The 25,422-nt window shown below is 38.2% G+C and overlaps 1 protein-coding gene across 8 annotated transcripts in view; it reads left to right on the top strand.

Annotated features, from left to right (window-relative positions):
- ctnnd2b (catenin (cadherin-associated protein), delta 2b) overlaps positions 1–25,422 on the top strand; it is a 105,367-nt gene that overhangs the window by 72,910 nt on the left and 7,035 nt on the right. For 5 of the 8 annotated variants that reach the window (XM_048164084.1, XM_048164081.1, XM_048164079.1 and 2 more), the window contains 12 exons: positions 1,313–1,445; positions 2,361–2,574; positions 8,694–8,877; positions 11,586–11,703; positions 13,763–13,948; positions 16,722–16,916; positions 17,339–17,489; positions 18,318–18,537; positions 20,131–20,215; positions 21,463–21,589; positions 23,472–23,603; positions 23,967–24,043. In XM_048164084.1, the coding sequence (XP_048020041.1) occupies positions 1,313–1,445; positions 2,361–2,574; positions 8,694–8,877; positions 11,586–11,703; positions 13,763–13,948; positions 16,722–16,916; positions 17,339–17,489; positions 18,318–18,537; positions 20,131–20,215; positions 21,463–21,589; positions 23,472–23,603; positions 23,967–24,043 (1,822 nt within the window). The other 3 variants (XM_048164082.1, XM_048164080.1, XM_048164086.1) reach the window with 2 other exon arrangements.

Raw genomic sequence — 25,422 nt, 5'->3', positions numbered from 1 at the left:
GTACTTGGTTCCCTATTTTTGTGAACAAAGCCCTCAACATAGGAGCTTAGTGAGATGTGATTTAAACACGCATTCATTTCTCAAGGTTAAACAATGATAAAAAGCAACAAAGATACAGCGAGTGAAAACAAAGTGCCCATCTTACAGGATTATCTCCTTTTTGACCTTTTCCCAATGGATCCCATTCTTCTTTTCATGACCGCAATTGCCCTCTCAGGTTTACTGGTTGTGCTAGAGAGAAATGGGACATGCTACAATAGATGTTTCCCATGGTGCCTCTTACCCAGAAATGTTTGTCCATCATGTTGCTTTTTGGCAGCATTGCATTTTCTCTCTGCCTCCACCAGTGTCTTATTTTTCATCTCTTCTCTTCCATCGTTCCTTGTGTTCTCTTTCTATCATTACCGCCCCATCTCTTTCATACTGAATCTTATTATTTGAATCAGTTCCTCTTGTTTGACAGCCTCTGACATGGTAGTAGCATAGATGGTCGGAGGAAAAGAGAGGGAGAAAAAGACTTGAATGTCAAGCACAATTTTCTCCTCTCTTGCCTACATGCAGTATGAGTGTATTTTCACAGCAGACATCAGGATGGTATGTTGAATTTGTTCTTGCTGCTTTCCTAAATCACGGTGTTGGTACTGATATTCTAATGACAAAGTCGCGGGACCCAGGGGTTTAGGAAATGCAGATCTTCCCCTATGAGATTCCAGGCACCTTAGGACTGCTCCAGGCAATAGCACAGCTGTCACTGATACCCGTTATAAGGCCGAGATTTCTGGGAAGATGTCATTGTCTGTATAGATAACCCGTGATCTGACGTTCCTCTGCAGAAAGCACGAAAATCTGAGTTTAAAAAATGATCGCTGACGTCTGGTATCTGTAAAACCTTTGTTTCTCATGTGGTATTTTTTCTTTTTCTTTTTTTCTCCTTAAAAGCACTGTCATACATCATATTTTGAGGTTAATTTGTTTTCATTGTTTATTGGCATTCGTTTCTATGTTAATAAGTATAACTTAACTATTTTCAAAGGAGAAAACTAGTGCATTTGACAGCGGGAGATCACAGATTTTGGCAGAAAGTTAGAGTATGTTGCATTCGGTTTGATTTAATTGTGAAGAGAAACATTCAGAGACTCCAGAGAGGAGAATTAAATTATATGTATATATATGTTTATACACCATATGAGAGAAATATGCTGTTATATTTTATGATAGACACCTTCACAAACATTCTTTTTTTAATGTTAAATTGTTTCTTTATGTGAACGCTTCTCCATGTTCACTTTTATGTGTATATGTCCCTCTTCAGGGAATTTGGCTGGAGGGATCCTGAACTGCCGGAGGTCATCCAAATGCTGCAGCACCAGTTTCCATCGGTACAGTCCAACGCTGCCGCCTACCTCCAGCACTTGTGCTTTGGAGACAACAAGATCAAATCAGAGGTAACTCCTGCATAGCAACATCAAACACATTCTGCATGCTCGACATAAGCTATGTACTAATACATCTTTGCAGTGGGGTGTCAGGCATTGCAATAGTAAATCCAAAAAGGAGAAATGCACGACGCAGAGTGAACAATAAACACAGTATTTAATAATCCAGGAAGGGCAATACAAGAATATAACTCCAATGCGAGGCAAAGAACTCAGGGCTTAAATACACAGGGAGACATAATGATAGACAGGTGAACATAATCAGTAAACAAGGGAACAAACTAGCACACACTAGGAAACTTTATATGTAGCCAAGGAAACTAATTGTGGCAGGAAAATGAGAACAAAGGAAACAGATACAGGAACTAGAACTAAACCAAAACAGACATGGGGATTTCAGCTTCATTTGAATTTCCATGCTGGTTCAGGCTGGTTTGTGTTGGTTAGTGTTGGTATGGTCATTCTAACTTAGTGGTTTTCAACTGGTGACCTAAAAATGTTGTCTTTTCAGGATATGGACAGAAGGAAAAAAAAACATAACAGTGTATAATTGGGATAGCAAAATATATAGGCTTATGAACTTTTGACAAGGAGAAAACGGTTTATTCGCCACTTGGTGGGAACTAGTCAAACTAGACAGACGCCAAAATGGACAGGTTGTACGACATGCCGCCTTATGCTAATAAATGATGTTTATTTATAAATGTTTAAAACTTTAAAATATTTTTTTAAAGAAATAGTGGAAACTGTGATATTTTTGATCAGTGTTTTTAATGACACTTTTGTTTGATTTAATGCACTGTACTGGCGACCAACATCTAAACCGATAGATTTAGACCCTATTCTTGAGATCTTTTCTGCAGGGTTGATTGATAACATTTTTCTAAAAATGTCTACCAATATTTGTTTGGCTCTGTGTATCAGATACGAAGGCAGGGTGGGATTCAGCTGCTGGTGGACTTGCTGGATCACCGTATGACTGACGTGCACAGAAGTGCCTGCGGCGCACTTAGGAACCTGGTTTATGGCAAGGCCAACGACGACAACAAGATTGCCCTGAAGAACTGCGGTGGGATCCCTGCACTCGTGCGACTCCTGCGCAAGACAACAGACGTGGAGATCAGAGAGCTGCTCACAGGTGCTCAGGATACATTAAGCACATTTATTTCTCATTCCTTCTCCTTTGGTCTCTGACGTGACGGGATACTGGCGAGAAGTAAATTGTTTGTCCACACTGTAAGAGAAAATGCTGCAGAACTTATGCTGCCTTTAAAGGCGACCTATTATGCCTCATTTTACAAAATGCAAAATAAGTCTCTGATGTCCCCAGAGTGTGTATGTGAGGTTTTAGCTCAAAATACCCAACAGATAATTTTTTATAGCATGTTAAAATTGCTTTTTGGGGGTGAGCAAAAACACAGAGTTTTTGTGTGTCACTTTAAATGCAAATGAGCTGCTGAGGGTGGAGCTTCAAGAGCTCATGCAACAACAAAACAGGACAATCTCATGCATTGAAAATGTTAGAAACTGTCAGTAGTGGTGTTCAGCCTTATATGTTCGAACCGGAGTCGGACAATGATGCCTACAGAGCCAAAGAATATATGTTGCATTGAGATATAGAGGTATAGTTTAGATGGCATCTTCAGCTACTCCGGGAAACTCGTACCTCGGCTTTCTTCATTATGACATGCCACGCATTCAAATTGGAAACATAACATGGAAATTGCATAAACAAAACAAAATAATTATATTGTGAACAATTAACAAAAATAACTACTTTTAATTTCAAAATTATGAAAATGATTAATTTATTTACTTTATCACTTATTACAGGAATCACAACTGAAAACTTTACACCATTCGCTATAGACTTGCTTTTCACTCACTGACCTCTATATATTATTACATTATATTATAGATTAGTTTCCCCCATACTTCAAATCAACATGCCTTGTGACAACAACTTATGCATAATCTAGAACTGCAAGTTTCGCACTTTTAAGCACGACTCCGCTTGGTCATTTATATGCTTGGAAATTGTAATTAAAACTATATTTCCAGCTCCAGTTGAAAGGCACAATATTTCAAGTATATTATGCAGTTACTGTGTATGAAAGAGATGTTCGACCGATGAGATTTCACAATGGGTGTGAACAAAACATCCTGTCTCTTTTGTTTGGCACCCGATTTGGACCCCTATCTTTGAATGGATCTTTATTTCCTTTCTTACCGCCTTTTTTGCATGTTCAGAATACAAATACGTAGTATATGACCTTTCTGTCACTATCTCAGGCTTCCTTATAATTGGGCCCAATTTGTTAATCAGCTCTCCTAGAATCATCCGCTTGTTACTGTAGACCCCACTACCCATTAAATGATTTGTTAATGATCTCCTAATTGGTTAGGGCTATAATAATTAAGGATAATACCAGTGCTTGGCATAGCCTCTTTGGGGAATTGTGTATAATGAGTCTTGACGCGCTGACAAAAGACAAAGGCTCCTCTAAATCCCCTATAGAAATATTCCTGGTACAGAGACAGTTCCTGAGAGATGTCGGAAAAATTGGGCGGCAATTTGCTTTTTGAGGCATTTCATAAATGTCAGATGCTGAATTGTTGGGAGATGCTTCAATAGGACGTTGCGGCTCCCTTGTGTTTCAGCCTAGTGAGCAATCTAAATGTCCATCAATTGAAAAATCACCATCCTCCTGAATCCAGAGCTCCGAGAAACATCTAAAATGTTTCAAATTGAATATAGGCAAAGCTGAACCTGTGTGGTACTTGCTTATTACCTCTCCATGTCTCTGTGTATTCGATGAAATAGATTATAAACATTTAGAATGAGGGGAGAAGCCATTTATGCCTTTTCAAAGATAATTAATGTTTAAATAAGAGAGGCTCAGAACGGAAGACAAAGAGTCCTCTAGTCAGTCTGGAACAAAAACTCTCTAGCAACAATTCCTCAGACCTGCAAATTGCTAAAGCCAGACACGGGCCTGTTGTGACTGCTGGGGCCTGTTTGAGCTCAGAACTCTTCGTTCTGCAGGTGGCTGCAAATAAAATTTTGTCTTTGATGTTTAACAAACAAGATTGGATAGGATAAAATAAGATAAGATTAAATTATATTGGCTGAGACAGAGCTTGCAGAGTGAGTCTATTTCATACTTTTCAAATGAAATGTAATGAAAAATAATAGTGATATATATTGCTTACAAAAAGTTGTGAAATATGCTTTTTAGAACCAGATGGTGTAGTTACAGTGTAGTTTGTAAGTTACTTTGAGCCCTTGGATTTAATGACCTCAACAGCAGTGAGACACCCAAATAGGAGCCCCCACAAGCTGGATTGAGAAACACTAGTAAGGAAGATGTTTCTTTCCACTAATAACTTGTAAAAAAGCTATTATAGAGTCCCACATAAACATTCAGTTGTTTTGGGTAACTCGCATCAGTGGAAGGTATCAAACAAATGACAGGAAAACATAAATAGGCAGCATTCAGATTTATAGTTCTATCATGTAATATAAGTATGTACTTTGCTCGTTATGCAAAAACGACATACTTTTGAATATGTAGCAACAACATTAGATGTATATGGACGTACTAGTATGTCATAAAATTTCTTTTTAATACCACAGTTCGCCTTTGCATACTATTTGAGCTTGTTTGTGTGTTAGCATCTAGCTAAATTAGTTACAATTAAATTTCATTAAAATGCATTGTTACTTAATGTATAGATGCGCACTGCCATTTGGCATACTATTTTGGGCGATAGTATGTGAATGAGGACACAACCATGGTGTAGCTGTGTGTCAATATCTAGCAGATATTCCTTGGTGTTTATAATAAGCTCTTTGTGTTACAACATAGTAGTGAACATTTTGGAACAAACATACACTACCGTTAAAATGTTTTAGGCCGATAAGATATTTTTTTTAAAGCTGCAGTCCGTAACTTTTTTTGGTTAAAAATGATCCAAAATCAATTTTTGAGCAAGTTCATAACCAGCCAGTGTTCAAAACTATCTCCTTACCTTATCACGATTCACAACAGTAAGCTTGTAATAATGTTTTATAATAAAATTGGTACTAGTGGGTTTCCGCGGGAAATTTGAGCATGCAGCTGTTCGTCTTTGCGTCATTACGTCACATCTGTAAACAGAAAGGAAGGAGTCCCTGCTAGTAGACTATGCATATAGGATGCTGCTGGTAGTGGATCATTTATAGCCTTTTCTCACAATATCTGAAATAATTAAACTTATCATTTTGATGGTGGATCCAAATGACAATCATTAGTGACAACTGGAGATTCACCCGTAATCAAAAGCAAAAGACTTCAGACTGCGGAGTGGCTACAGAAATTGAAATCTACAGGTAACGCTAATACACACTAAATACATAGTCACGCAATGCTGATGTTCTTAACATTAACAATTTGAGAACAAAATATAACATTAATAATAATTTGCACGGTTTGATGTGATATGAGCTAAGCGATCGTTATATTTAATCACCATTGGCAGTGCGATTTATTGTAGGCCTAATGCTTTTTTCCTCAGTTGGTCAGAACAAAAGTGGCAGATTTGTTACTGACTTGTTCAGATGACATTTTACTTCCAAGACATAGAATCTGTGATTCCAAAGTACAGTATCCACACGGGTGTGGTGACTGACAGCAAACATTAGATTTATAACTGCAATTGCAGTTTTCAAACAGAGATGGCGACAAAGAGGCAAAACTTACGGACAGCAGTTTTAAATGTTTTTGAAAGAAGTCTGCATTTATTTGATCAAAAATACAGTCAACTAATTTGAAATAGTTTTTAATATTGTTACAATTTAAAGGTGCCCTAGATTCAAAAATTGAATTTACCTTGGCATAGTTAAATACAGTGACACACAGCGAGTCTCAAACTCCATTGTTTCCTCCTTCTTATATAAATCTCATTTGTTTAAACGACCTCCGAAGAACAGGCGAATCTCAACATAACACAGACTGTTACGTAACAATATTTGCATAATGCCAGCCCATGTTCCCAACATTATGAAAGGGATTACACAAGGGCAGCCAGTTAAAGGTCCCGTTTTTCGTGGTTTTTTGAAGCTTTGATTGTGTTTATAGTGTGCAATATAACGTGTTCATGTTTCGTGTGTAAAAAAAACACAGTATTTTTCACATAATTTACTTATCTGTATACCGCTGTTTCCACTGTCATAAAAACGGGCTGATGACTTCCTTGTTCTATGAAGTCCCTCCTTCAGAAATACGTAACGAGTTCTGATTGTGCCAGCGGTTCCTGTGTTGTGATTCGACAGCAGCTTAGCGCATCTTGCCCGGAAAGGTCACGCCTCTTACCATAACGTGGAGATGCACGCGCTCAGTGTTATTGTAAACATGTCTTTAATTTTACCCTATCAATTTGAGCCGGAATCAGACCCGGTGATTGGACTGCGGGATGAAAATAACAGCGTTTCGACGACATGGCGACAAACACACTCTACAAACGCAACTCTTGTGTGTTCTTGTGGGCGGAGGTTAGTCAAAAATCTGTTTTAGTGACGTCATTAAAGAAGGAAGTAGAGGGATGTAGTCCAAACTGGCCGTTCGATGTAGGCGACTTCTGTTAAATAAAATATCTCGCTTGGCATTGAACTTTGAGCTTTAAAATTTTACAGATTTTATTTATACTCTAACAACAACATTACACACTAACTAAAGTTTGAAACATGGGATCACGAAGAACGGGACCTTTAACTTCTGGAGCTGCACACAGCCGAATCATCAGACTAGGTAAGCAAGAACAACAGCGAAAAATGGCAGATGGAGCAATAATAACTGACATAATCCATGATAGCATGATATTTTTACTAGGGCTGGGCGATGTATCGAATGCTTTTGTCACGCGCATTTCTTCAGTAAAGCCGGTTCCCTGATTACCGCTAAATCGCCATCACCTGCTTTCAAATGGAGCGGCATTTAATAGACAGAGCCGTAGATCACTGATAAGCCACGCAATATCGCGTTCAATATCGACGGCGATACATATCGATATTGAACGCGATATTGCGTGGCTTATCAGTGATCTACGGCTGTCTATTAAATGCCGCTCCATTTGAAAGCAGGTGATGGCGATTCGATATTCGATACATTGCCCAGCCCTAATTTTTACTGATATTTGTAAATTGTCTTTCTAAATGTTTCGTTAGCATGTTGCTAATGTACTGTTAAATGTGGTTAAAGTTACCATCGTTTCTTACTGTATTCACGGAGACAAGAGCCGTCGCTATTTTCATTTTTTAAACACTTGCAGTCTGTATAATGCATAAACACATCTTCATTCTTTATAAATCTCTCCAACAGTGTAGCATTAGCCGTTAGCCATGGAGGACAGCCTCAAATTCACAGACACATTCAGGAGACACCTTAGACTTATATTACATCTTGTGAAAAAGCATTCTTGGGCACCTTTAAAATAACTGTTTTCTTTTTCAATATATTTTAAAGTGTAATTTATTCCTGTGATGGCAAAGCTGATTTTTTACTCAGTCTTCAGTGTCACATGATCCTCCAGAAATCATTCTAATATGCTGATATTTTGCTCAAGAAACATTTCTTCTTATTATAACTGGAAGACTGGAAGTCTGTGATATTTAACAAACAACATAGGATACAATTAGATGGGACAAATTTCTATACCCAGCAGGGAGGAGAAATGTGCAAAAGTGCTCCCTTGTACACTGAATCAGGGCTGTGTTTCCCAAAAGCATCGTAAGCAATCGTGGCAACGGAGCTACGATCAACTTAAGCTTACAATGCTTTTGGGAAACGTTACCCAGAGCAGTAGGGTTCTCATGAAAGAGAAGAAATGTTTATAACATTCTATTTTGGACAAATAGTATGCAAAATGAGACACAGTTTAGCCATACTCTGCATTCTAGCAGTTCACAGTTCAGTCTTGATTGTGATGTGGCTTGGACCACACTATCTAACGCTCATACTAACAAGAGCTGATGAGGACACTAGTGAAACTTTGGAAATGATTTCACTTGAGGGCTCTTGACCAAGACCTCATGTAATATTCAAAGGCATGCTCTTAACATGCTGCAATCAGTGCTTTTAATTATATATATATTGTTTTTATGCATAGCAAAATCTCATGGTGAAGAAGGGAAATTGTAATCTGTGTTTAAATATAGTTTGTGTTCTTCACCATTGGATGAGATGTTTTTTGGTTCATAGATGATGTTCTTGTATACAGGTGTGCTGTGGAACTTGTCTTCGTGCGATGCTCTGAAGATGCCCATAATTCAAGATGCTCTGGCAGTGCTGACCAACACGGTCATTATTCCTCACTCGGGCTGGGACACCTCACCCCACCAGGACGACCGCAAACTGCACCTGCATTCCTCACAGGTGCTCCGCAATGCTACCGGATGCCTCAGGTAAAGCTCCTAATTAATGTCAATCCAAGTATTTATTCAACATCTATTGTTTTTCATTTATATACAGGCACAGCATCACTTAAAGTTTCTATTTTTGCTCTTAAGAGGCTTAATCTTCACTTAGAAGCAATTCATTGTTTTATTAGGTGATTATTCAAGAATTATTATAAGAATTATGCAAATATTATGTTAATGCCTGAGAATTTCCGTCTTTCAATATGATGAATTTGTGTCCCTTCAGAAATGTCACAGTATATTGGGGTCTCAGTGGGCAAAAGTACACAGCTGGATAATGGCTCTGTGCTTCTGTGTGTCAACCAAACACGAATTGCGAATTAGCTTTGAGGCTTTTCTAGGAGCCCTTCAACTGATAACTTAAGTTAATTGATTTGAATAAATAGATTCAGTTGCATTTGATGAATTTGGCTGGTCTCAGACTCCAAAACCATTTTGTGATGGAGCTCATTCTGCCACTTTAGTTGGATTATATTCCGGCCAGGATTGGTCTGATTCAACAATAGGATTTGGTCCACTGTGACTGTGGACCTGGTGGCATGCCAAAACCTTCCCCTTGTCCAATCCCCCCACAAAGCAATTACATATCCTATTATTTTAGATATTCTATTTGTATATAGCTTGATAACTAACTGGTTAGCCTGCATATACTCTGCACAATTAAGTCTAACAAAAAGCCATTTGATGAACCAGAACAAAATATGGTCGTGATGTGACAGGTTTTTTAATGAGGTTTTAAAAACAACGACTCCTTAGAGTCCAAAGGGGTAGGATTTGGATGGGGGGTTAGATTTGGCACAACACAGGCATGGGAAAACATTTGGCATGGTGTCAAATGTTTATGTATCTGGCTAGTGGTTTAAAAAGCCTGTCAATATGTTTGACTGCTGTGTGTTGTGGCTTTGTCATTTTTATTTATGTGATGATCACATTATTTGCGCACGTTTAGGCTTTTCCATCGTAATGCTGTTGGTATTGTGTCATCTTAATATCATATTTTCCAGTTGCTTTTTATTTTTTGCTTACTACATGGAAAGGTGCATTTTGATATCACTTAAGCTATTAGGATCTCACTGGAAACATCAGATACTTTCGGAGCCCAGAAACTTTTTACTTTAAAACTCAATTTGACATTAACAGCACTTTACATTTATAGCACATACTATATGCACATACTATACTCTCGCCCGCTGCACATCAGCGTTCAGGTCTGAAGCAGCAGGATTTTTAAAAGTGCTGAGTCACTCTTGGATTGCTGGACTAAGCTCCCTACGCCCAGCGTGATAATTAATCCTCTTCAAGGATGGCTGAGGAACTAGAAGTCTGATTGAATATTTAATGGTTGGACACAGTTGCCACACCACCTGCAGCTGCCTGAGACACACAGATCTCTTAGAAGCTTCTTGGAGAGAGGGAGAGAGAGGACAGGATGTGGTCTTTGATTCCTCACAAGCGCCTTCGAATAAGACCCTGCTCAGATCAGACTTCCTGATTCAGGTCTCCCGAGGCTCCAGCTTTTGGGATTCTAGGCTTGTTGCTTTGAGGCATGTTGCTGGTGATTCATAAAGCTGATAAAGCTGATGTGTGAAATTCTTCTTCGATAACAATTCTTCTTCTTCGTCGGACCTATAATGCCCATTTTACAAGATGTAATATAAGTCTCTGGTGTCCCCAGAATGTGTCTGGGACATTTCAGCTCAAAATACCCTACAGATCATTTATTATAGCATGTCAAATTTTCCCCTATTTGGGTGTGAGCAAAAACATGCTGTTTTTGTGTGTCCCTTTAAATGCAAATGAGCTGCTGATCCCGGCCCGCTTTGCAAAAGAGGACGGAGCTTTAACTGCTCGCGCTTTAGTTGCTCAACAACAACAAAACTGTAGAATCTCACGCAGCCAAAATGACGATTATTAGTGTTCAGCCTTACATTGTTCAAGCTGGAGTCGGACACTGATGGAGAGACTCAGGAAGAATGCATCTGGACGTTTCTGAATGGTTAGTGGATAAATTTATGTAGTTGCTGTGGAGTTGATTCAACTCATCGATTAGCAAGTGCCGTCGTGTTAATCTTTTGTGCAAATCTAGCATTGAATTGACCCTCGTTTGTGAAGCAGTCCGGTGTAAAACGAAGGCATGGAAACAACACTCCACTACAACAACTCTTCCTCTTCTCTAAAGCAGCCCAACATGGCCTCGTCCCCTTTGTTGCGTGTTCCCGGGGACAGGGTTATGTAAATTTTAGGGTTATTGATATCACTAATATGGGAAGAAGCTTCTTGTAGTCCCTACCAGCCGTTTGTTGTTTTAGTCCTTAAAAAGCAAATATATCTCCCTTTGCATTAAACTTTGAGCGTCGTAACTTGATGTTGTTTATGCTCTAACAGCAACATTACACACCAACTAAAGTTAAAAAGTGAAATCATAATCAACCACCCCTTTAAAATACTTTATCATATCGCAGAGTTGACTTTTCAGAGAGTATTAAAAGACTGCTTTCCAAATATGGTTCTGTGTGAAAAGATTTGAAGATTTGAAAATTTCCATGAAAAGCTTATTGATGTTGAAGGCCATCCGCCCTTTGGTTGGTTTAGTATTGACTTGAAGCTCAAAACTTCCAAAACATAATCAATGGTGTCGATAATACAACATTCGTGACATTGTATGCATGTGTGCGTTCTTGTGTTCTCTACAGGAATGTGAGTTCAGCCGGAGAAGAGGCCCGCCGAAGGATGAGAGAGTGTGAGGGTCTGACTGATGCGCTGCTCTATGTCATCCAGACAGCCCTGGGCACTAGTGAGATCGACAGCAAGGTTTGACCTTTCCCTCCCCTGCCTTTCTACCAAAGTTTTATGCATTCAACGGAGCACCACAGAGAGCTCTAGCAGGATAATTGTGCGGTTTTTGCTCCCCAACCATTTTCAACACAGCACCAGAGTACTTCTTCACTGTTAAATGTTTGATGAGAAACACAATGCAGAATATGCAAAAACTCTTCTGTGGAAAAAGCCAGCAGCTCTGCTGGAAAAAAAACTTGTCTAGACCAGCTTAGTCTCAGACGGCACGCCACGGACCACCCACAGTCCGTTCTCTCACCATCTAATGAATATCACTCACAAAACTAGAAATAACTTTCTTGATCTGGGGTGCGTTTCCCAAAAGCATTGTCAGCCAACTATGGTTGCAAGTGACCAACATAGTTCAGTGATTATGTTAATGTTTCCAACAAACATTCACAAACAACATTGCAAAGTTTTGTGGTTGGAACAGCTCTCAACCTGTGGTTTGAAGCATAGTTTCTTTTTAGTATGACACATTTCTGATTGACTGAATTTCCGCAGCTTCCAGATGTGATTGCACATAGGGTTTTTTTCTTTTTATCAGTATGCGATGAAACACAAATTAAAGGGTTAGTTCACCCCAAAATGAAATTTCTGTCGTTAAGGATTCACCCTTATGTCGTTCCAAACCCGGAAGACCTTCGTTCATCTTCGGAACACAAATTAAGATATTTTTGATTAAATCCTAGGGTTTATGAACCACACATAGGCAGCAATGTCACTGCACCTTTCAAGCCCCAGAAAGGTAGTAAAGATATTGTTAAAACAGTCCATGCGACTACAGTGGTTCAACCTTAATGTTATGAAGCGACAAGAATACTTTTTGTGTGCAAAAACAAAACAAAAATAATGACTTTATTCAACAATTTCTTCTCTTACCTGTCATTCTCCTATGTTTCCGTGTTCTACGTTAGAACACCGACTCAGTATTGGCCGACGCTGTACACATGAGCAACAGCGACACATGCGTGTGATGCTGACGCAGGAACTGGCCAATAATGAGTCAGCGTTCTGTTGTAGAACCCGACTACAATGTAAACAGTATTGGAGAAGGACAGCTAAGAGAAAGTCGTTATTCGGTACAGCTCGCTTGGAACCTCAACCAAGGTGGTACTATTTAAGCGAGCCGTACCATGCAGTGGAAAAGCGCCAATTGATCAGTGGGTCTTCCATGATGATTTAGCTACTGCAATGATGATGATAAAGTTTATTAATCCCCTATGGGAAATTTCCAATTGTCTACAATGATTTAGATTTATCACTACAATGGTCAAGCAGGTTTGCCTGCAGATATAAATGTTTGCTTGTGCAGGTTACAGACTAGCATTACCTACCTAAATCTAGTTAAAATCATCTTGGATGCTTTAAAACCAGTATTTTTTTTCCAGCAGGGACAATAGACATTGTATCAGACACTTTAGGTTTTGTTTTGGCTCCTCTAATTGCTTTTACCACCAACAATGTTGTACAAAACAACTGTTCTTCATAGCTGCAGTTGCTATTAAGAGAGGTTTATTGTAATTACACAGATAAAGTAATGCCGCGACACACCTCTCTATAGTGAGTCCATGTTTTGTTTGATTTTCGAGGGGTCTCTGTTACTGGCATAATACTTTGTGAGAACAAGTTTGAATGAGGGAAAAAAGAGTGTCACACTTTAATCCCTCTGAAAGCATTTACAAGATCAAAGTCATCCTCTTTGTTTTTCCTGCCTCACTGCTCATCACAATAGGATTAGTTCTCCAGCTCTCCACTGGATTCCGTCCAGAAGACTAATCTAACAAGAGACTATTAAGAGTTCAGAGCACAATAATGCACAGCCTTCACAAAGAGGACAGATTGTCTTGCATATAGAAAAAGACATTTCGATATTTACTGTGTCAAGTAAAGTCAAACTTCTGGAGGTGTGTTACGGTGAATTCCAAAGCAGAAGTCTCTCATTTGCAGGTGTTTCCATGTTTTGCAGTTTTTGTAAAATCTGTAAACGTTCTTTTTCCCCCACTCTTTGCGCATCAATCGTGCCCCCTTCTAGACCATCGAGAACTGCGTGTGCATCCTGCGGAACCTGTCGTACAGGTTGGCGGCAGAGACGTCTCAGGGGCAGCAGATGGGATCGGAGGAACTGGACGGGGTTCTGTGCACCGATGCCAGCGGGAAGGATGCGGAGAGCTCCGGCTGCTGGGGCAAGAAGAAAAAGAAAAAGAAGAGCCACGATCAGGTGGGCCGGGGGTTTTTATCCCTGCAGCTGCTGGCAATTAGCATCACTTAGCAGCATTCGCGTACGGGTCGCCTGCGTCGACACTCGTCCTCCTCCAGTGGATAATTACGTATTTTCCAGGCTGATTTCATTTAGTTTCTGAAAACAGATGAAGATAGGGGCATCGGGAGTGTTTGTTCAGCATTTGCATGGGATGAATAGCGAGGTAAAAGGTGGCATTACTTTGCATTGTGGCTTTTAAATAACTAAATTGTCCGTGAGTCATCAGTTCCTTTAACAACGATGCAAATGCACATCTGGCTGTGTGACAGTTTGCCCTGTCTATTCAATTACTCTGTATCCTAAACAACTAGTGAGCTTTATCTTTGAATATTTCACAAATACACAACAAAGTACAGTGTTATTTCCCTTTACCGTGGCCACTTTAATTATCTTGGAGTGCCTTGTAAATACTGTAGTGTATGAATGATCATTCCGTACATTGGTACGATCATCTAATTAGCATCAGTGCATATGTCACATTGAGCTGTTGTGCTAAAGCAGGCAATATACAGCAAGTCAGTTGAGTCTGGCTTATAACATTCCCTAGTCCTGTTTTCCCCCTCTTTTCCCCATCATTTCCTGATGCCTCTGTACTGTCTTTATAAATAAAAGTGGACAAAAATAAAATCGCATCTGGCACTTTCCATGAATAGGGTACAATTTGGTGTCCCATTACAATTTGGCACAAATCCCATGGCACAAACCCCCTCCATCCTCTTTAAATTTAGATTTTTGGCCTGTTCCATCTCCACTGCATCTAGCAATTAAAATACAACAGTGTCATAATTTTTGCTGAATTGATATTCAGTTCATTGTTGTAAAAATACCGTTCAAAAGCTTGGGGTAATTTTTTTTTTTTTTTTTTTTTTTTTTTTGAAAAAGAATACTTTTATTCAGCAAGGATGCATTAAATTGATCAAAAGTGACAGAAAAAGTGACAGTCTTTACTATTTCAAATAAATGCCATTATTTTGAACTTTCTATTCAACACAGAATGCGATGTATCACAGTTTCCACAAAAATGTTAAGCAGCACACATTAATAATAATAAGAAATGTTTCTTGAGCAGCAAATCAGCATATTAGAATGATTTCTGAAGTACAGAAGAGGATTAGGGCCAAGCAATAATAAAAAAATAAAACCATCTCGAGATTAAAGTTGTTAAATTTCGAGAAAAAACTCATTAAATTTCGAGAAAAAAGTCGAAATAAAATGTTGAGAATAAACTCGTTAAATTACGAGAAAAAACTTGTTAAATTTCAAGAAAAAAGTCGAGATAAAATGTTGAGAATAAAGTCATTAAATTACGAGATAAAAGTCATTAAATTACGAGAACAAATTCTAATTTGATCTAACTAATTTGTTCTGGTAATTTAATGACATTTTTCTCATATTTTAACGAATTTGTTCTCGTAATTTAACAAATTTGCTGGCATAGTTTATTCTCAACATTTTATCTCGACTTTTTTCTTGAAATTTAACGAGTTTTTTTCTTGCAATTTAACGACTTTATTCTCAACATTTTATCTCGACTTTTTTCTTGAAATTTAACGAGTTTTTTTCTCGAAATTTAACAACTTTAATCTCGAGATGGTTTTAATTTTTTTATTATTGCTTGGCCCTAATCCTCTTCCATACTGAAGGATCATGTGACACTGAAGACTAAAATAAAAGCTGCTCAAAATTCAGCTTTGACATCAAAGAAATAAAGTACATTTTAAAATATTATGAAATTGTAGTTATTTTAAATTATAATAATATTTCATAACATTACTGTTTTTACTATATTTTAGTTTAAATAAATGCAGCCACTGTAAACTTTTAAACTGTAGTGTAAACTCTTATTTAATAAGTATTATTTGTTTTAATTACAAAAATGTCATTTTTAAGTTTTGTCCCACTGTTTGTGCTCAACCTCTTCTAACCAACCTTTGGTCCCAAGTTAGCGAGTCCCTTCCGAGTGGCATTAATAAAATTAGAAACTCTGTTACTCTTTCTGGTATAAAGTTTCTTTTTCCATTTAAACTTTTTTTTTTCTATTCAGTTTGTTTATTTAATATGCATTGCTAGAAAATAAAACCACAAAACTCAGATTTAAAGGGTTGGTTCACCCAAAAATGAAAATTATCCCATAATTTATTCACCCTCAGGCCATTCTAGGTATATATGACTTTCTTCTTTCAGTCAAACACAATGAGAGTTATATTTAAAAAAAATATTCTGGCTCTTCCAAGCTTTATAATGGGAGTGAATAGTAACTGAGATTTTGAAGCCCAAAAATTGCATCCATCCATCATAAAAATAATCCATACGGCTCCAGGGGGTTAATAAAGGCCTTCTGAAGTGAAGCAAGAAAAATATCCATATTTATAACTTTATAGACTATTTGGTTTGACTGAAATAAGAAATTCATATACACCTGGGATGGCTTGAGGGTGTGTAAATTATGGAATAATTTTCATTTTTGGGTGAACTAACCCTTTAAGGGTAAACTTTATTCAGACATGTCAAATATTGCTAAAAGGTTTGCATAACTGCAACTTAATTTAAAGTTGATGATCAATATTTTCTGGAGGTTGAGCACCTCCTTTCTCTGACCATTCTTTTTTAGTCCAGGCTCTATTTTGTACCTTATTTGTGTACAGGTTTCTGTACATGATGCCTTTCTGAGTAGTACCACTTACAGATATTTTGTCTTGTGTAATGACACTCGCTCTGTCTCTGCTTTCAGTGGGATGGTGTTGGGCCTTTCCCAGACTCCAGTGACCCTCCAAAGGGACTACAGATGCTGTGGCACCCGTCCATAGTGAAACCATACCTCACTCTGCTGTCTGAGTGCTCGAACCCGGACACACTGGAGGGAGCGGCTGGGGCTCTACAGAACCTGGCAGCGGGTAGCTGGAAGGTAGGCCCCACCTTAAAACCTGTGAGTAACCCTGCTCCTGAAGAGCCACGAACCAACCAGACTGGCTCTGGCACACACCACCATTATAACTGACACACATGGAGTTCTACAAACAGCAAACTTTCAGAACATGGTGAACTTTATCAAAAACAAAGTACACAACCAATGTATGATAGCTTCAAACTCACATCTTCAAATGGATACAATGTAAGAAAAGAGCTGAATTCTCATTCAAAGTGACTCATGTATTCTTGCAATCTTCTGTTGTCCTCATTTTCTGCTCATTTTTTACAGAAAAGGGAACAACAAACAGTGATGTGACATTACAATCCACTTTATGGCACATTACATGCAAAGCTTACACAAATCTCATTTGTTTCCGTTCAGTTGATGTATTGATAATCATTTTGCGGGACCCTTTTGTTCATTCTCTGTGCCTGTAGTGGTCGGTGTACATCCGTGCTGCGGTTCGGAAAGAGAAAGGGCTGCCCATTCTGGTGGAGTTGCTGAGAATAGACAATGACCGGGTGGTGTGTGCCGTGGCCACAGCTCTCCGAAACATGGCCCTTGATGTCAGGAACAAGGAGCTCATAGGTAGGTTCAGGACATGGAAGTGTATTTGCCTCAAGCTAACATTTTCTCTTTGACTCCAGTAGAGCCGAATGCCGCAGAGGTACGTGTACCCCTCAATTACTTGAAAGGCAGAGGCCTTTCAAGATCTGTTTCTTTTTGTGTGCAAGTGTGTGTATTTGCTATGTGTGTATCAGTGTAGCATTTCTAGTCAGGTGCTGCAGCGAGGCGAGGTGGCATTGTTTGAAAGGCTGCTCACGACACTAACAGACTATTGATCTTTTTAATAGTTTGTGTATTCTGATGGGCCCCCGTGTCTCCATGGCAACCGCTCACACTCTTTCAGTCTGGTCTCGGCCCTGCTTGAGTTCGAAGGCATGCGAATTTCTTTTGGAATATAGGGCAAGAGGAACGGCATAAAACTGTACAAATGTCGAGACGTCGGCACTCTCTGAATACTGATCCTGTGGGTTCTTTGTGGATAGAGTTGTTGAAATCAGTGATGAAGCGGACAATGCTGCAAGTGCACATGGGAACCTTTCTTTCATGTAACTTCAATGCATACCGGTTGAAAGCAGTTTTGTAGCGCAGGTTGTTGCTTAGAGAATTAGCTTTCCATTGGGAATGGGTATTTCGCGGTCACGTTAAGTGTAAGCGTGCCGAGGGATATCGGGCGCTTTGGCATTTCCAGTGCTGCAGTTGTTGAAGCCTTGAGGTTCAGCATATTTAAAGTGCTTCTCATGCCCACGGTAGCATCCGAATCCAAAAATCTGCATCTCTGAAAAGGCCTCTGGTCGTCACACCTCTTCTCTGACTTTTCTTTTCTGTTCATCTCATCCACGCAACTCAAAGGCAAGTATGCCATGAGGGATCTGGTCCATCGGCTACCGGGGGGCAACAATAACAACAGCACCGGCACCGGCGGCAGCAAGAGCATGTCCGATGACACCATTACAGCGATCTGCTGCGCTCTGCATGAAGTCATCACCAAGAACATGGAGAACACCAAGGCCCTTCGTGATGCCGGCGGCATCGAGAAACTCATCGGCATTGCCCGCAGCAAAGGAGACAAGTTAGTATCTTGGTGTTCTGTAAAATAATCACGACCAGATTTTACCCTATTATATCCTGTAGAATTAGGCATATTTATCTTTGGAACACAAATATGTGACTCGTCCATAGACAGCAATATAATCAACACTTTCAAGGTCCAGAAAGGTATTAAAGGTGCCCAAGAATGCTTTTTCACAAGATGTAATATAAGTCTAAGGTGTCTCCTGAATGTGTCTGTGAAGTTTCAGCTCAAAATACCCCATAGATTTTTTTTAATTAATTTTTTTAACTGCCTATTTTGGGGCATCATTAACTATACACTGATTTTGGCAGCGCCGCCCCTTTAAATCGCGTGCTCCCTGCCACACGAGCTCTCGACTATATTACAGTGCATTTACAAAGTTCACACAGCTAATATAACCCTCAAATGGATCTTTACAAGATGTTCGTCATGCATGCTGTATGCATACAATGAATCATGTGAGTAAAGTATTTATTTTGATGTTTACATTTGATTCTGAATGAGTTTGAGGCTATGCTCTGTGGCTAACGGCTAATGCTACACTGTTGGAGAGATTTATAAAGAATGAAGTTGTGTTTATGCATTATACAGACTGCAAGTGTTTAAAAATGAAAATAGCGACGGCTCTTGTCTCCGTGAATACAGTAAGAAACGATGGTAACTTTAACCTCATTTAACAGTAAATTCGCAACATGCTAACAAAACATTTAGAAAGACAATTTACAAATATCACTAAAAATATCATGCTATCATGGATCATGTCAGTTATTAATGCTCCATCTGCCATTTTTCGCTGTTGTTCTTGCTGGCTTACCTTGTCTGTGCACAGATCCAGACGTTAATACTGCCTTTCCTTGTCTAATGCCTTGAACATGAGCTGGCATATATGCAAATATTGGGGTCATACATATTAATGATCCCGACTGTTACGTAACTGTTTTCCGGAAGTCTTTTAAACAAATGAGATTTATATAAGAAGGAGGAAGCAATGGGGTTTGAAACTCAATGTATGTCTTTTCCATGTACTGAACTTGTTATTCAACTATGCCAATATAAATTCAATATTTAATTCTAGGGCACCTTTAAAGACATCATTAAAATAGTCAACGTGACTGCAGTGGTTCAACCTTAATTGTATGACGCGACGAGAATACTTCTTGTGCGCAAAAACAAAACAAAAATAACAACTTTATACAACAATATCTTCTTTCCTGAATGACATTTAGAGAAATAAACCTATTCATCTCCTCAGCATTTACTGTAGATGTTATTGTATTTATCATTCCCATTAGAGTTTTGGTACATTTGAAGACAACATCATTAAAGAAATTTATGCACAAGTTGTGTTGAACTCGAATACGTTTTTACTGAGATATTTATAATCTATGTCTAGCCAGCAGATGACTATGCTGTTTGTTTATATTGCTGAGAATGTACTTTCTATAAAGTTTCTTTATTGTAATACAGGGCTTATTAAGTTGGTTTGCTCTAACTGCAAAAATAATGAAGCAATCCATTATATTAGTAGCCAAAGAAATGGATGAGAAACTGAATATTCACTAGCATTTTCTATTCTATGTTTCCCTGCAGACACACACCGAAGGTGGTGAAAGCAGCATCTCAAGTCCTCAACAGTATGTGGCAGTACAGAGATTTGCGAAGTCTCTATAAGAAGGTAATGAATTCTGAAGACCTTGCTATTCTCACATCTATTACATTTGCACCTATATACTTTTGAATGGGCATCAGTGGAGAAAGAGGCTTTTTGTTGCCAAATGGTGTAGTTATAGCTTCTAGCAGCAAGTGCAAACTGGCCCATTCTGACCCCTTTGATTTATCTAAATTATTTTATAGGAATTCTATTTTGCATGAAAATCTATGGAAGCTTGTTTCCGCCACTGAATAAAAAATAAAAAAGTTAATTGCGACTTTTTTTTCTCACAATTGCGAGTTTACATCTCGCAATTCTGACTTTTTTTCTCAGAATTGCAATATAAAGTCACAATTACGTGTTATAAAGTAGAGCTGCACAACGATTAATCGCGATTAATCGTTTGCAAAATAAAAGTCTGTGTTACGTAATATATGTGTGTGTTCTGTGTATAATGATTATGTATATATAAATACATGCACATACATGTATATATTTAAGAAAAAAATTAGATTTATATATAAAATATTTATATTTATATGTAATATAAAATATATATAAATATGTATATTTTTTATACATGTATATATTTCTTAAATTTATACATGTATGTGCATGTTTATATATATGCATAATTATTATACACAGAACACACACATATATTACGTAACACAGACTTTTATTTTGCAAACGTTGTGCAGCTCTACTTTATAACACGTAATTGTGACTTTATATTGCAATTCTGACTTTATAACATGCAATTGTGAGTTATAAAGTCAGAATTGTGAGATATAAACTTGCAATTCTGAGAAAATAAATTTTTTTTTCCTTCAGAATTGGACTTTATAACTTGTAATTTATATCTCACAATTCTGAGAAAAGAAGTCAGAATTGCAAATTTATAATTCACAACTGTGAGAAAAAATTCTGACTTTATTTATCGCAATTGTGAGTTTATATCTTGCAATTCCTGCATTATAACTCGCAATTTCAAGTTTATATCTCACAATTCTGACATTTTTTTTAGAATTATGAGATATAAACTTGCAATTGCCAGTTGTAATGCCAGAATAAAAAGTCGCAAATTACATTTTTAATTTTTTATTTAGTGGCAGAAACAAGCTTCCATAAAAATCTGCATTACAAATGTATGAAAATCAGTTTTGTGGGGTTTTTTTTCCCTATCCATGTATGTCATATACTTGTAACCAGGAGGTTTTGATGAGTGTTGTTTCAGGATGAATAAATGTTCCTCTTTATTTTTATGACAGGACGGCTATTCTCAGTATCACTTCATTGGCTCCTCATCTACAATTGAGAGAGACAGACAACGACCTTATTCCTCCTCTCGCACTCCATCTATCTCTCCTGTGCGGACTTCGCCCAATAATCGATCAGGTGAGAGCCGTTCCACTTTCCTCAATTTTGACAACAAGTGATTTCATTGATATTTCCTTTGCACTCTATCATCAACATCTTTATCTCCTTGTCAGAAGTAGATTAGAGGAATTGAAAAGTACTTGGGATGATCAAAAGTGGGTATATGAACAGCTAGTTAACTAATCAGTTTGTAATAGGATGGTTTCAGATGGGCGGTGTGCACCAGGATGGAACAAAACACCATGGTTTCGAGACATATGGAACTATTAACTAACCACAATGCACGAGGTGCTCAAAGCATCTAAAACAAATTGACCTCACTAATCAGCTAGTCATTTGTTGGAGAACTAGTTGTTCATCGTGACTAATCCCCAAGTAGTACAATTAACAGGACAAAAAATGTGGCTATGCCATCATATGATCAAAGAGGGAACACAGGTGTCATGATCAGTGTACATCCTGATATTTGTCCATTTCTAACTGAAGGCAAGACAGAGAATACAGTACTGTCTGTCAGGGCGCCATGCATATCCTAATTACACAGAAGAGTCTGTTCTGCTTAATTAATACGCTTTGTTTAGCAGGCACTGTCTGTTCTCTAGTTGTTTCATATATCAAAGTTTATTTAGTAGATTCTGCTTTTGTACTCATTTTATGTTTAATAGTGCTGCCTGCATCATCACCAGTCTGTGAGAAATCTTTAATTAAAATGCTCATTATGTTTATTCAAATGTAGACTAAGGGCAACCTGAATATTAAGTGCTCATAATGTCCTCACATATCATGGGACAAACAAAGAGGGGGCAAATTTATTCTACTTACTGCTCAGGAGGGTGTGGTGGGGAAATATCCCAAATGAGAATCTCACACCTTTTAAATTGTGCAAGTTGTAATTCTCAGGGAACTGAAAATCAGTACATTTGCAAGTAAAATGGCCATCCAGAGGAGTAGACTGTGTACCGACTGACAAAGTCACGCTGAAAAGAGCAAGAGCACAAGAGCACTGCCCTCAAAAGCCGATTCATTAACACCCAAATAATTAAATGATGGCACATAAGTAACTCTTCTGATATAATGAAATGCTTTTGTTGTAAATGAATCTTTTCTTTTAATAACTGAGGACGTTATTGGGTGGTTTCTTCAACTGTGGGCACTTGTAAATCCCAAGGGTTTTATTAAGACTTGACAGATTTCATTTTACTTTTTATGTTATACTGTATGAAGGTCACATTAAAACTCTGAAAACTTTATTATTATTATTTGATACTTTTCAAATGCATTTTATGTATAAACATTAGTTTTACCCTTGCCTGACTTTAAAACTATATGAAAAACCATCACAAAAACACAATTTGTTACATAACATTATTGGGTGAATTATAGCAATTTTACTGAAATTACGGCAGTTATGCTGTATTTTATGTTGTCACATTTCCTCTGCAACAAATGTATGTATTTATAATATAATGTCATTAAACTGTGATTTGTGTTTTCACTTTGAATATTATATTTGAAGTTAATCGCTTTTATAAAGTGTTGTAATGAAGTTTTACCTTGTATAAATCACATATCCTGACAGAAAGCTTTCCTAAACACAAAAGTGACACGAAAGGTGAAACAAATTATTGCCCAAGGAACGAGTGAGCAGCCCAGACAAAACCAATCAATTACCTGACCAATTCCATTTAGCAATTAGGAGCAGAGCACTGACACTTGTTTGCCTCAAAAGGCAACAAGAGAATTGCTTCATTACAGCAAATGAGTTTTTTATGTAAAATAAAAGATCCCTTGATGGAATGAGATCTTATTGTACTTTCAAATGCGTCAAGACACTTTCGTCTGAACAAACAGGCTGTTTTCCCCCTCACTCATTGTTGGTTGTCTTGCCATGTTTTTTTAGCAAGTGCCCCCACCTCACCTCGAGAAATGATGAGCTTGAAGGAGAGGAAGACAGACTATGAGACAACTGGTACCAATTCTGGTTACCATGGAAACAAGGGCGAGCACACCTCCAGAAAAGATGCGATGGCAGGTAAGGCCGCAGTTCGGAGTCGTTCAGCGGGAGGTTAAAGCTTCCTTATAACCGCCAACAAATGACTGACAGAGTCGACAATGATTTTCAGACAAACCATCAAGTGTACCATAAACAAAGGTAGTGAATTACACCCGAGTGCTGTAATTAGTATCAGTAACAGTGTAACACTTTTATTTCACAGAAAGATGTCTGAAATCTCACCCTTGCATCTTGGTGTGAAGTCCTTTACTTCAACAAAAGTCATGAACTGCAATTCATATATCTGCATACCTGTTTTAGGCAGACATTTTCTGTACCTGTAGAAAAAGTCAAAGTACCTACCAGTCCTCTGAGAATCTTTATAATTCACTGTCTTTGCAGCTCAAATCTCAAGTGGAACATCTACACTGTTCAGAGGTGCTTACATGTCTCCTGGTGATGACATCAAACATAACCAGGTGAGGTCACCACAGATCACACAGTGTTGTAATATGTAGCTCATGCTGATATTTTGGTAATGCATTACAATAAGGTCTCATTACTTAACGTTAGTTTATGTATTAACTAGAGCTGTCAAAATAACGCGTTAATTTCGATTAATTAATCTGAGAAAAAATAACGCGTTAAAAAAAATAACACAGATTAATCCATTCCGTATTGACCTTTGAACCTGGAGTCGTTCTCGTGCGCGCGAGCTCTTTCAAAGTAAGCACCATCTTTGCACTCTCTCTACCTCGCACATAATAATCTAAATCAACTGACACAATGCTAAAAGTTCGTAAGAATGAATCCATGTTTCACGAGGCGCATTCGGAGAATGTTTTTCCTGAATAACGCTGGGTGTGAATAGTGCTCAAAAGAACGTCACCTCATCTTCTCTGACAGGCGCCCTGCACGTGCAGCTGACATAAACCACACTTTCAGTAAACAAAAAGAAAAACCTATCCAGTGGTGAATTGTTTTCTGTGTTGACAAATCTTTTGCGATGTCCTAATAACAGTCGTGATTCGCACGCAATGCGTCAACGTCCGCTAATGTCCAATCACGATCGGATAGCTATCCGATCAGAGAAATAGCATGAAGTCACCAGGTGCAAACAGACCCTTTGACGTTCTTCAAGTGCTTAGATATACACGGGAGCGTTCGAAAGCAGGCGTCTATCAGAGGATCCCTAATATATGCTTTCAAATGCTCCCGTGTATATCTAAGCGCTCGGTGAAGAACGTCAAAGATGTCTACGACTGTCACATCAATGGTATAAAAGTGTGTCAAGACTTTGAACTTAAATGTGGCTGGGGCATCTATTTTACTCACACTGCTGTCCGCCATCCTGTTAATAACCTCTTTTTCTTAGGCTAGTTAACTTAAGTTCACGTTTCCCTCATTCATGTGTCGAGCGCCGCCTTGAAGTAGGACGCTTTGAGCAAAGAAATCTATATATAGCGCTTTATTTTTTTAAATTAAAATATCGATATTTGGCGCAGCGATACGATTCTCGTATCGCACAGAGAAGGATGACGATATATCGCCATATCGATATTTTGTCCCACCCCTACTAATGACTCATTTGAACAGATTCATTTTAATGAATCATGACAACAACTGATCTGTCCACATGGTCTATAATGAATCATTTACTCGAACAACTCTGAAATTTAGCAAGAGTGGTTAGTAAAATTAGCCTTAATAACCCACAATATTTTCAGGTTATTTAAATGACAATGTGTAGTAAATTAGGCCTACCTATAAAATCAGTTAGTTTAGACTGGAGTGAGGTGAAACCAGAACAAAGCAAGTTGTTGTTAGTGCATTCAATTGTATATGGTAGAAAATTATA

The sequence above is a fragment of the Megalobrama amblycephala genome, linkage group LG17, assembly GCF_018812025.1.
Source record: "Megalobrama amblycephala isolate DHTTF-2021 linkage group LG17, ASM1881202v1, whole genome shotgun sequence".
Taxonomy (NCBI): domain Eukaryota; kingdom Metazoa; phylum Chordata; class Actinopteri; order Cypriniformes; family Xenocyprididae; genus Megalobrama; species Megalobrama amblycephala.
This window is presented reverse-complemented; position numbering and strand designations above follow the sequence as displayed.